General features: G+C 51.5%; 2 protein-coding genes across 6 annotated transcripts in view; both read left to right on the top strand.

The window, feature by feature from the left end:
* The window catches only part of LOC106864691 (IgGFc-binding protein-like), a 27,552-nt gene extending 22,369 nt beyond the window's left edge, over positions 1 to 5,183 (top strand). For 2 of the 4 annotated variants that reach the window (XM_088158658.1, XM_088158657.1), the window contains 4 exons: positions 20 to 219; positions 1,193 to 1,567; positions 2,063 to 2,344; positions 3,724 to 3,868. In XM_088158658.1, coding sequence (XP_088014784.1) covers positions 20 to 219; positions 1,193 to 1,567; positions 2,063 to 2,344; positions 3,724 to 3,726 — 860 coding nt within the window. In that variant the 3' untranslated portion in view covers positions 3,727 to 3,868. Of the gene's footprint in view, positions 1 to 19; positions 220 to 1,192; positions 1,568 to 2,062; positions 2,345 to 3,723; positions 3,869 to 5,130 lie in introns of those variants that run through there. The other 2 variants (XR_015801064.1, XM_088158659.1) reach the window with 2 other exon arrangements.
* Positions 3,726 to 12,402, top strand: LOC106863230 (sushi, nidogen and EGF-like domain-containing protein 1). Of its 2 annotated transcripts, XM_088158664.1 has the most exons (6): positions 3,726 to 3,856; positions 5,131 to 5,234; positions 5,605 to 5,735; positions 6,205 to 6,492; positions 6,645 to 6,782; positions 7,189 to 12,402. In XM_088158664.1, exons 2-6 carry the CDS (start codon positions 5,141 to 5,143, stop codon positions 7,468 to 7,470), a joined length of 933 nt encoding a protein of 310 aa, XP_088014790.1. In that variant the 5' UTR covers positions 3,726 to 3,856; positions 5,131 to 5,140; the 3' UTR covers positions 7,471 to 12,402. The 2 variants fall into 2 exon arrangements, with proteins under 2 accessions (XP_088014790.1, XP_088014789.1); XM_088158663.1 differs by lacking the exon at positions 3,726 to 3,856 and having other exon boundaries at positions 4,022 to 5,234.

The following is a 12,402-nucleotide window of genomic DNA, read 5'->3' as shown; positions in this document are numbered from 1 at the left end:
TCTTTCCTCCGTCTCCCAGCTCTCACCTGCCCCCCCAAGAGCCACTACCAGCTGTGTGCCCGCACCTGTGAGCACACCTGTGCAGGTGTGTCGGCCCCGCCCCCGTGCAGCGAGCGCTGCTTTGAGGGGTGTCAGTGTGCCGAAGGGCTGCTGTTCGATGGGGCCCGCTGCGTCCTCCCGGGGACCTGCGGCTGCCTCCACCAGGGGCGTTACTTCCAGGTGGGTGTGGCCCCAGAGCCTTTCAGTACAGCCCAGTTGCAGCCCTAGTTCCTTCCAGGCTCCCCATGTTGATCCAGGGTCCCTTCAGTGTGCCTCCCACAGTGTTCCTAGTCCCTCCCAGTACACCCCAGTTCTCCACTGGTCCTTTCTAGTTGCTTCCTAAGTGCCCCACAGTGTCTCCAGTCCTTCCCAGTACATCCCAGTTGCTTCCAGTGTGCCTTCCGGTGTTCTCAGTCGCCCCAGTCCCGTCCAGTATGCTATGCCTCACAGTATCCTCAGTCCCTCCAAGTGCAACACGATTCCTCCCCATCCCTTCCAGTCTCTCCCAGTTGATCCCAGGCCCCTTCAATGTGCCTCCCATAGTGTCCCCCGTCCCTCCTAGTACGCCCCAGCATCCTTCATGTCACCATTTCTCCCCAGTGTGTCCCACTTCCCTCAAACACATCCCCCAAACACATCCCCCAGTGGATCCCTCTTTACTCAGCGTCTCTCCAGTCCCCTCCAGTCTCTCCTGGTATTCCCTGTATTGTGCACAGTCCCTCTCAGGGTATGCAAGTCCTCCCCCACTCTCCCCCACACTGTTCCCAGTCCCTCCTAGTTTGTTCCCCCCACGGTGCCTCCCAAGGCATCCCAGTCCCTTAGTGGGGGAAATTAGTGTCCTTCCCAGTGTCTCTCAGCATGTCCCAGAGTCATTCCCTGTGTCTTCACCAGTGTTCCCAGTTTCCCCCAGCAGGTCCCAGTCCCCCCCAGTGTGCCCCCATGGGGGACATGGGGTTGTATGGGGACATGGGCACACACTGGGGACATGCTGGTGGTCCTCATGGGCACCCATTGGGGGTATGAAGACACATAGGAGATATGGGAGACGTGGGCCCCCTTCCCCCCCACACTACCTCACAGCATCATCATCCCCATTGTTTGGGCCATTTTAGGCCACTTTTCCCCACTTTCCACATTTTATCCACGAAAACAGATTGCTGAGACCATGCTGACGCCTGACTGCTCGCAGTCCTGCACCTGCCGGGGACCTGGGGGCCTCCAGTGCCGCCCCTTCACTTGTCCCTTTGGCCACACCTGTGGCCTCCGTGACGGCACCCGCACCTGCATCGCACGCCCGGGGCGCTGCACCCTGTCCCCTGCCACCCGCTTCATCACCTTTGACGGCCTTACTGGGACTGCCCTGGCCCCCGGCATTTACGTGGTGGCCAGCGTGTGTGATCCCCGGGAGCCCGCATGGTTCCGGCTGCTGGGGGACATCAGGGACACTGGGGAGCAGCCGGCAGTGATGGCACTTCACCTCTTCACCCCCCACAGCTTCATCACCGTGCAGAGGGACAGGAAGGTCTGGGTAAGTTATCACCCAGTGCCACTGGGTGGCACCCAAAAGCGTTGTCACCACTGTGTGTTGTCACCTTAAACATCTTCCTGACCTTCATTTTAATAAAAAAAGATCAATATTTTTTTCCCTAATTTCACCAGGTTAGAGTCCACATGGGTTGTCCAATCCCATCAGCACCACAGGATGTTCTTACCTTAATTTTGCCCCAAATTGCTCTTTTTTCCTCCCCAGTTTCCTACCAGTGAAGCACCTGTGTGGGTGATGGTCACTAAGAGACATCCATAGACTGACGTTCCCCATAAATTTGACCAAAACTGCTCTTTTCCCCCCAAGTTTCATGTCAGAGAAGCACCTACATGGGTTGTCCCTATCCTACCCCCACCATGCCTTGACGCATCCTATTATTTTTCCACAAACTCCCTCTTTTCCACCCAGATTCCTCTAAGTACCCTTCGCCCCTGTGTGGCTCCAAATCCCCTTTTTTCTCCTAATTCGGTTCTCCAGCTCAACGGGGTCCCCACTCCCCTGCCCGTGGAGCTCCCAGGACCGCTGACCATCACAGAGGTGCACAGGACCCTCCGGATCAGCCGGATCCCAGGATTTCTGGTGGAACTGGGCGCTACGGGGGTGACAGTGGAGGTGCCCAGGGAAGCGCGGGCGACGCTCTGTGGCCTCTGCGGTGACTACGACGGTGCCACCAGCAACGACCTGCGAGGGCCTGACGGGATGGTGATGAGCAACGTGCAGGCACTGGCCAAGGCCTGGCGGGCGCCTGACTTCACCCAGGTGGGTGACACCAGGGGGACCCTGGGGGAGGGGGGTTGCAGGGATTTGGGTGTCTTTGGGGTGGCACTTAGGGGGAGCAGTGCCAAAAAAAGGGGGAGAAAAATAACCAAAGGAAGAGGAAAAATAATTCCCCCAAAAGGGGAAAGAAGTTCCAGAAGATGGAAAAGAGACCAAAAAGGGGGAAAAGAGTTACCTAGAAGAAGGAAAAGAGCCCCAAAAAGATGGGAAGGGAGACCAAAAAGAGGGGAAAGAGTGAAAACTGGGGAAAGGACCCCAAAATACAGGAAAGCAGACAAAAAAAGGAGCAAGAGCACAGAGGGGGGAAAATAACCCTAAAAGACGGGAAAAGAGACCTATAAATGAGGAAAGGAGCCGAAAGAGGAAAAGAAATTAAGCAAGTGGAAAAAGATGATAAAAGGAGAAGAGAGGGGGAAGAAAAGGTGGAAAAAAAAAAACCCAAATGAGAATAAAAGCTCAAAGAGATGGGAAAAGACACCAAAAAATGGGTGAATGACCCAAAAATAGGGGAAAGGAATATTAAAGAGGGAGCAAGAGTGCAAAAAATAGGGGAAAGAGGCCAAAAAAGAGAGACACCTGGAACGGGAAGGAACCCCCGCACAAAGAGGGGAGGGCAGTGGGAGAGAAGGACAAGAAAAAGGGGGAAAAGAGCCCAAAACAGAGGAAAAGTGAATAAAGAAGGGGGAAAAGAGCCTCTCAGAGTGGGGAAAGAGACTAGCAACAGAGGTGTTACCGTATGGACTAGAAATCCTGAATATTGGAATATAAAGTGTATAAACCATAATAGCAGTAGTAATGCTAAGGCTTGGAGACTGCAGTTCCCAGAGTAGGCCCTGGGAAACTAACTTAGGAATGTGCTGTGCTGAGGAAACAATGTTCAAAAGATTTAGCAAAGCATGCAGAACTGTTAGTGATAAGGTTAGAGTATAATCATAAATAAAGTACTGGTGGTGGGTAGTGGCGTAAGAGGGAGATTAAGGGGGAGAACACTATAGTCCTAGGGTAAGCAACCATGAAGGATCTATGATGTAAAATGTTATCTACAAGGTGAATGTATCTATATTATTTAGAAGAATGTGTACTTCTGCACATAAACCATTTGTAAAAAAGGGTATAAAAACCCTCTAAAAAAGGGAACCAGTGGGATTCTGACTTTGGACGTGAGTCCGCAGGTCCCCGGGCCCTGAATAGAGCACCGCATAAACTGACACTCTGTTAGTTTGTGTTTTGGTTTGGGGTATCGGGCAATAGAGGGAAAAGAGCTCAAGAATGGGCTTAACAAGTCCAGAAAAGGGGAAAAGACCCTAAATTGGGGGGAACTGCCACGAATTCCCCTCGATTTTGCCTTTCTTCCCACCCAGTGATGTGGAAAATTGACATTTCACCTGGGTGGCCGCACCTCAGCGCTGACGTCATCCTCAAACAGCCTCAGATCCGGTAAACCCGGATTTTTTATAACCCCGAAACTGTGCTTTCACCCCCAAAATAAAGCCTGTGAGAAAACGCCGTTTGCGGGTGATCTGGGGATAAAATGCTGGGAATTCAGAGAAAACACGAAGTGGGAATGTGCTGGGGGCAGTTGGGGGCGGGGAGGGCTGTTCCCACCCTGTCCTGCCGCGGGCGGTTCCGTGTCCCCCCCGTCGGTCAATATTTCCCGACGCCTGAGTCCCACGGGGGGAAGGGCGGGGGGGCACCCGGATGTTTGGTGCCGGGGAGGGGGAGGCGAGGGGGTTCCCGGATATCCGAGTCCACCAGAGGAGGTGTGTGCTATGGCACACCTGGAGGATACCCCTCACCGGTATCCCCAGTTCCTCCCAGTACATGCCCCAGGGCTCTCCAGTGTGCTCCCTGGTATCCCCAGTCTCTCCCAGTACAACACCCTCCTACCCCCCCCTCCAGTCTCTTCCAGCCTCTCTCAGCTGGCCCCAGTATACTCCCATTGTCCCCAGTCCGTCCCAGTGCATTCCAGTCCTCCCCCACTATTCCCCATGGTGTTCCCAAATCCCTCCCAGTTTGTCCCAGTCCCCCTAGTGCCTCCTAGTGCATTCCCTTGTCACTCAGTGTCCCTCCAGTGCCCGTTTAAGCCTTGCAGTGTCACCGAGTATGTTCCAGCGTCCCCCAGTGCCTCCCAATGCATGCCAGTCCCTCCCAGTGTCCCCAGTGCCCCTCCAACATTCCCAGTGTCTTCCAGTATGTCCCAGTAACCCTCAGTGCCTCCTAATGCATCCTAGTCACACTGAGTGCCCCCCTAATGTCCTCTCCAGCCTTCCCAGAGTCCCCCAGTCCATTCCAGTCCCCCCCAGTTGCAATCTGAGTAGAGACGGAACTGCCTGGGGCCCTGGGAGATGCCACCTGGGAGTGTCCCATGTCATCCCCCACCCCCCAGCCTGTCCCCTCCCTGAGGATAAAGTGGCTCCAGTCACAGCACTGGGACAGACTGGGACCATGGGAGTGCAGTGAGTGGGGACACTGGTGGGCATGGGGGACATGGGGACATAAGGGACGTGGGGGTACATGTGGGACATGGTGGACACAGGGGAATATGGGGGACCAGTGAGAGCACATGGGGGTCATGGGGACATAGAAGGGGAGCATGAAGGACATGGGAGGACAAGGGGACATGGGGGGTATTTTGGGGACATGTGGGACAATGGGGGAGACATAGAGTGGCATGGGGGGATATGGGTACCCTAGGGACATGGGGAAGATGGAGAGGTGACAAGGGACATGGGGACATGGTTGATGGGGATCCCATCACACTCCTGCAGGCCTGGACACATGAAGGTCCCCCCCATCCTCATCCTCCTCCTCCTCAGCCACGCAGAGGACTGGGGAGCCCTGATGACATCGGGGACCCCTGTGGGACCCCTGGGTGAGTTTGGGGTCCCAGGCTTATACTGGGGAGGTGCCAGGTCCATACTGGGAGGTTCTGGGGTAATACTGGGGGTCCTAGGTCTACAGCAGGAGTTTCCAGTCTCACTAGGAGGTCTCAGGCCCTTACTGAGAGGTTCCAGCTCCATACTAGGACATCCCAGTCCCCTACCAGCAGGCCCCATGACCACACTGGGAGTTTCTGGGGTGACGCTGGGGGTCCCTGGCTCATATGGGAAGTCTCAGGCCTATACTGGAAGGTCCCAACTCCATACTGGGAGGTCCCAAGTGCCACTGGGTGTGTCCCTCAGGTGTGGTCCTGTGTGGCACTGGGTGTGTGTCCCAGGTGTGTGACAAGTGTGTGTCCCCAGGTGGGGTCCTGTACCCCTTCGGACCAGGGGTGGGGGATGAGGCCACCCACCACGAGGACGACGGGACAAGCCCTGAGATCTTCCTGCAGGAAAACTTCTCCTTCTTTGGGCATGCCCACCGCTCGCTCTATGTGGGTCATGTGACCGGGGGGACATGGAGGGGGTGGCATTTGGTGGGTGACACAGGTGGAGGGTGACATCAGGGGGAGGTTGACAAGTTGGATGCAGCCACCAGAGTTGATGTTACCTCTTCCTCCTCCTCCTCCTCCTTGACTACATTGGTGAGTGGGGACCCCTGGGGATATCCATGGAGGTCCCTGAGGACATTTGGGACACCTGTGGGCCCCTCAGGTGGTTTTGGGGTTCCAGGCCCATACTGGTAAATTCTGGGATGACACTAGGGCTCCCAGGCCCATACTGACTAGAGGTGACTGTGGTGACTGACTGGAGGTTGGGGGTCATCACAGTTGAGGCCACAATGACAGGGGTCACTATAGTTGGTGACACTATATAGTGGAGACACTGTACCTGGGACCACCGTGGAGGGTCACTGTGGTTGGTGCCACCCAGGTGTGTCCCATTGGTGACCTTTGCCTGCAGGTGAACAACAACGGTGTGGTGTCCTTTGGGACAATGGTCCCGGAGTTCACTCCCCAGCCCTTCCCACTGCCAGGCCACCGCCCCTTTGTGGCACCGTACTGGGCTGATGTGGACACCCGCCTGGGAGGGGACGTCTTCTACCGCCAGAGCCGGGACCCCCAACTGCTGGCACGCCTGGCCCAGGACCTGGCACCCGCTGTGCCACCTGGAGACCCGTCCCCACAGCCTACCTGGGCATTCGTGGCCACCTGGGACCGTGTGGCCTATTTCGGGGCTGCCTCAGACAAGGTGGGCTATGGGACAAGGTGAGGGGGGGCTCAAATATCTTGACCTTCAACCATGATGTCCCTAATGGGCATGGTGGCACCAAAGGTTTGGGGACACAGGGATGGAGACATAACTGGCAGTCACAGTGACATGGTGACAATGTCTCTCTGCAGGTGAACACCTTCCAGGCTGTGCTAGCCTCCGACGGTGTTACTTGCTTTGTCCTGCTCAACTACGGGGACTTGCAGTGGACGACTGGCATTGCTAACCAGGGAGATCCCCACACTGGCCTGGGGGGCATCCCTGCACAGGTGGAGACACAGAGAGGGAAAAGGGACACTGGGCATGTGCTGATGAGGACAGTCCAAGGGATGGGAGACACTGGGCTAGGAGGGATTCTCGGCTTGAATGGGGTAGAGCATTTTGAGGTGGAATTAAGGGGATTTGGGTGGAATTAAAGAGATTTGGGGTGAAATTAGGGGATTTAAAATAGGATTTGAGGGAATTTGGGGTAGAATTAAGGGGATTTGTGGTGAAATTAGGGAGATTTGGTCTGAAATCGGGGGTTTTAGGTGGAATGAAGTGGATTTGGGGTGAAATTAAGCTCACTTTGGGTAAAATTCAATGGGAATTTGAGCAGAATTTACCCCCCACCTTCTGTCCCCCTGTTCCCCTCCCTTCGTGTCCCCCCCTATTCCCCCATCTTCCTCCCTGCAGGCTGGCTTCAACAGTGGGGATGATGTCCACTACTACAATGTGCCAGGGTCACGCACACGCGCAGTGCAGAGCCTCAGCCACCGCAGCAACATAGGGGTCCCGGGGCGCTGGGCTTTCCGTGTTGACCACTTCGAGGCCACTGAGGGACCCCCCGAGACCCCTGGCACCCTGCCAAATACCTCTGAGGACCCCTGGAGTCCCTTGGCATCCCACAAGACCCCCCCAGTATCCCCCAACCCCCCCAGGACCACAGAGGACCAGGTGTATGTCTGCAGGTCCTGAGCAGGTGACACCTGAGACATTTGGGGTAGGGGGATTGCCTAACAGCCCTCACCCACCCCCACAGAAGGATGTAGCCACAGAAGCTGCATTATGATGGAAACAGCAATAAACACCCACTGAGCAACACCTGTGTCAGGTGTGTGTACACAGATGCATGTGGGCAGCAACACAGGTCATGTATTGTCATGTGTGAAATGTGTACCTATCCCCACCTGTTCCCAAGAAGGTGACAGAATCAATTGAGGAGGGATATTGTCAGTGAGGGGTGACATCTGGGTTGTACGTGAGTGTGACACACACCTGAGTCACGCATAGGTGTGACACAGATATACCTGGATAATATCTGTTGTAAGATGCACTACACCTGGACAGCACCCAGCTCACACACTCCTACAATGGTGGCACACCTGGACAACACCTGAGTTCCACACAGGTGTGGATCCACCTGGATAATACCTGCTGCAATACAACACTTTAGCCATACAGCACCTGGGTACCATCACCTGGACACCACCAGCCCAGCTGAGGGCCCCAACAGTGAAGCCAAGGGCAGAGTAAAGGACAGAGTTTGGCTTACAGTTAGGGTTAGAGGTTACAGTTAGGGGTTAGTGGTTAGCGTTAGGAGCAGGGCTAGGACTTACAGTTTGGGTGTGTTAGAGTTACATTAGGGGTTATTGTTTGGGTCAGATGTTAGGGATGCTTTTATTAAATAGCTGTAAGTTTTTATTTAATATTGGTGTGACATAATTTTTCATATTTGTAGTTATCCTTTTGGGGACAGGATGTCATAGATACTAATGTCGTGCTGGATTTTTAGTGAGAAATATTTTTCATTCCAGGGTGCAGGGATGGTGCAGAGGAACTTCTAAAGTGAGCCAATATTAAGTCCTATTTTGCTTTACACCAACACTGTCCTTTCTTACAGATCTTTGGTGACGACAAAGGGATCAGGGTTTATTTTCTAAATTAGCTCACTTTCAAAGATCTGTTTATTAACTGACACCAAGATCACTTAAAAGCAACTTATTGTTGGTGTAGGGAGGAGCCCAGAAGAGAAGGGGCTGATGGAGATGTCTCAAACACCAAGAGCCATCCAAGGACTGTTGGTGAAGAACACGATGTGACTGTGGAAGGGGCCATGCACATGTAGGGCACCACTTTTCTGCCACAAACACCCTCTTTCCAGTCCCTGGAGACACAACAGACAAAAGACAGCATCAGCACAGGAAAGGATCTGTCAACCAAAGACTGATCTAGCAGGGGGGACAAGTAACCACTCAAGACCCCCAAAGCCTCCAACCCACTTCAAGATAGATCTGAAAGAATGGACTGAGCATGAGAATTAATGTCCAGAGACAGTCACAGCAATCTGTCTGTAAAATGGTATCAACACCAAGCCCAGACACTGTCTCCAGGACTGGATTTATCCCATCGTTTTCCTTCCTGCTTAACTTTTGCTTCCCTCCCTCCCTTCCTCCCTTCCCTGGCAGCTCTGGACAGAGTTCTGCATCTGAAACTTGTCTGTGGCCTTATGGCTCAGGAGGTGGCTAGGGTGACCTTCACTGAGATGTCTGCAGAGGAACACACACGGATCAGTCTCTTTTCCATCCCTGTGAGAGGCACCCACGCCAAATGGTGGAATCCCCAGTGTCCGCCTTGAGGGGGCTGCAGTAGGAGCTGCAGGTTGTGCCTGAATGGGGAATGACTGGAGCCTCGGGCAAGGGGCTTGGAATGGACTTGCTGGAATTTCTGGTTCTGGGCACTGGCAGTGCCTCCAAACACCACATCTGGGAAGTGCCTGAGCCAGCAATGGGAAATTGCTGGATTTTGGCTTTCTATACCAGCAAATTGCTGGACTTGGGCTGTGCTGGCACTGGGAAATTTCCAGATATGGGCACTGGCAGTGTCAGCATGTTACATGGAGCCGTGAGTCAGAGACAGAGACAACTCTCAGAACTCTCAGAGATCCATATGACAAAAGCTTGTTTTATTATTCAGACCTTTCTTATATAGAAGTTAGAATCTCCCCTGGCTCAGGACAGTAGATTGGTTAGGACTTAGGACTGCCCAGCTCTCTGACCATTGAGGCGTCTGCAGCTTAGGATGGAATGTCATTGGGTGTAGTCCCTGTTTGGGTTAGAATATATCCTATCATTGTTCACCTAGGGGCTTGTTTCTTGAACCAGGCTAACTGGATTGGATTTCTTATCTATGACTGAATTAATTGCCCAGCTACAAGCCAGCTTGTGCTGTGACAATTTCCCACTTCTTTTTTTTATTAAAAATATGCAACCTGTTCTCTGTCATTTTACCTGCAAGGGCCCTTTGCAAGCAAGATGACACAGATAGCATGAGTCTAACTTGAATGATGCTTTCAACATAATTTAACAAATCTAGCTCCCCCAGTTGGCAATGTGTTCCATGTATCACTGGAGCTGCAGCATTCATGTTCAGGAGCTGTCAGGTGAAAACACTAACCTTGGGGCTAGCATGTCACAATTTAACTGCTTAAAGTTATAAATTACAACTTAACTCTATAAATAAGAAAGTATTTAACCTTTTAAACTGAAATTATAACTTTATAAATAGAAACATTCAACTTTAGAACTGTGAGAAAAAAACAAGAGAACAAACAATTTTTAGACAGGAAAAAAAATTGTAAACAAATAAATCTTAAAGTAAAGTGATATTTTAAAAGTCCTGGATTCTATGAGGTAGGTGAACAAACTTTTTTGGTCATTGCTCTGTACACAACTCTGTCATGTCTGTTGAGGGATCATCAGGAGGATGCTGCTTGTGGTCCCAGGCAGGACATAGTGCAGACTGGATACATCTGGCAGGTATCCAGCATGTTCCAGTGTCTGTGGAAACACAGGCATATTCCCTCCCCAGGTAATAAGATAGCAAGGACCTTCCCATGAGGTCTTTGGTGAGGAGATGTCTCACCATTACTTTGGGCTTGAGCAGCTGAACATCACAGGATGATTGTAATCATAGAAGGTGATTTAAAATAACTGGGTTCTGGGACTTTCCTAATACTGTTAAATGATTTAGTATATATGTAGCTTTAGCCATTTTGCTCTGTGGGGATTCACTACACATTCCTCCCTTTTGTTTATTAAGTGTACCTTTTAAAGTACCATTTGCCCTTTCCATGATAGCCTGTCCTACTGCTGCTGTGATACACCCCAGAGCTGTAGGAAATGCCTTGTTTTCTGTGAAATGTATGCAAGGCCATTGTCTGTTTTGATGATGAGAGGGATGCCCAAAGCCGCAAAAGCTGATTGCCAACATGTGATGGTATCCCAACCTTTTTCCCCTGTGTGTACTGTAGCCCATATTGCTGATGAAAATGTATCAATTGAGATGTGTATATTCTTGACAGCCAAATTCAGGGATATGTGTGACATCAGTTTGCCAGATTTGCAAAGTTTGCAGTCCACGAGGGTTGACTCACATCTGCAGTGTAACACTGTGGCCTTGGCAGTCAGCACAGGTGTTAACTATATTACGAGCCTCTGTGTTTGACAGCTGGAATTGCCACTGTAAGGCTCAAACACCTTGGTGGAAAAATTCATGTGATGCTTTCGCTTGTGCTAGTGTATCTGGCTCTGGTGCTGTCCAAGCAGGACCAGGTAGCATATCTGCTCTGGCATTGCCCTCTGTGTGATCCCAATGTATAAGATATAATAAGGGTAAGTTCTGGTTTGGATAGTAAGGTATAGAGTTTTTAGTAAGTTGAATAGTTGTGCATTATCAATTTCCTTTAATAGTGCTCTCCCTAATCTCTGTGTGATGTCAGCTACATATGCAGAATCAGTTACCACATTTAGAGGAGTGTGGGGAAAGTGTTGGAAAGCTGTAGCTACAGCCCATAGCTCTACCATTTGAGATCATCCACTCTTGTATCCCTCTAACATTTGCCATTCACTTTCCTCTTTCCATGTTATAATGGCGTTTTCTGCTTTCCCACAACCATCAGTAAACACTGTAACATCCTTTTAGGCTATTTAGTCATTTCAGTGATAGTGCAGTTTCTTCACTGATGTTGGGGGTTGAATTGTTTCCTTCTCTTTCTGTGGAAATTTTCCTATTTTTTAATGCTAAGTATTTGTGGTTACACCTTAGTAGTAACAGTTTCTCTTGCAGGGGTTGCGGACAGGGGTAACACCAGAAAAGGAAAGGTGGGACAGGAGGGGCTGGGGTGCTCTTGCTATCGCTCGCTCGTGGAGTCAGAGGAAGACAGCCAGGGCTCCAATCTATCATTTTCCCCACAATCCCAAAGCAAGAGCCATGTTCCCTGCCATTGGACATCGCTCTGCTGCTCTCCCACTTCATCCTACTATCTCCGGACACTCTGCCGAGCACCACGACCGACACCGTGAGGGGGGAGTCACTTTCCCATCCCCTCTCACGCCTGGGCCACTGCCATCACCCAGCCCTCTTCAACTGCGCGGGACCTGCCCTGCCCCCAGCACCAGTAACTGAGCGCAGGGAGACAGCCTGTGGCCAAAAGGGACTGGAACTCAGCTATACTGTTCTGTTCTGTTGTCAGTTTCTAAAGCTGTTGATATTTCTTTTGTTTGCCTTGTTAGATATATTAGTGAAGAACTGTTATTCCTACCTCCCATATCTTCTTCCTGAAAGCCCCTGATTTCAAACTACAATAATTGGGAGGGGGTTGCACTCTCCATCTCAGGGAAGGGGTTCTTGCCTTTCCTTAGCAAATACCTGTCTTTCGAACCGAGACAACTTAACTCCAGCAATCTAGGGCTTGGCAAATGATAAGCGATTTGTCCAGAAAAATTTTTCAAGTCACTTTGCAAGGCTGTGCAATTAGCAAAACACCATTCAAACTGTGCTTGTGTCATGGGAATAATGATTTTTGAAGGCTCTCTAACATTCTAGCAATTGTAAACACCTGTGACAACA

Source organism: Sturnus vulgaris, unplaced genomic scaffold, assembly GCF_052056855.1.
Source record: "Sturnus vulgaris isolate bStuVul1 unplaced genomic scaffold, bStuVul1.hap1 Scaffold_84, whole genome shotgun sequence".
NCBI lineage: Eukaryota > Metazoa > Chordata > Aves > Passeriformes > Sturnidae > Sturnus > Sturnus vulgaris.
This window is presented reverse-complemented; position numbering and strand designations above follow the sequence as displayed.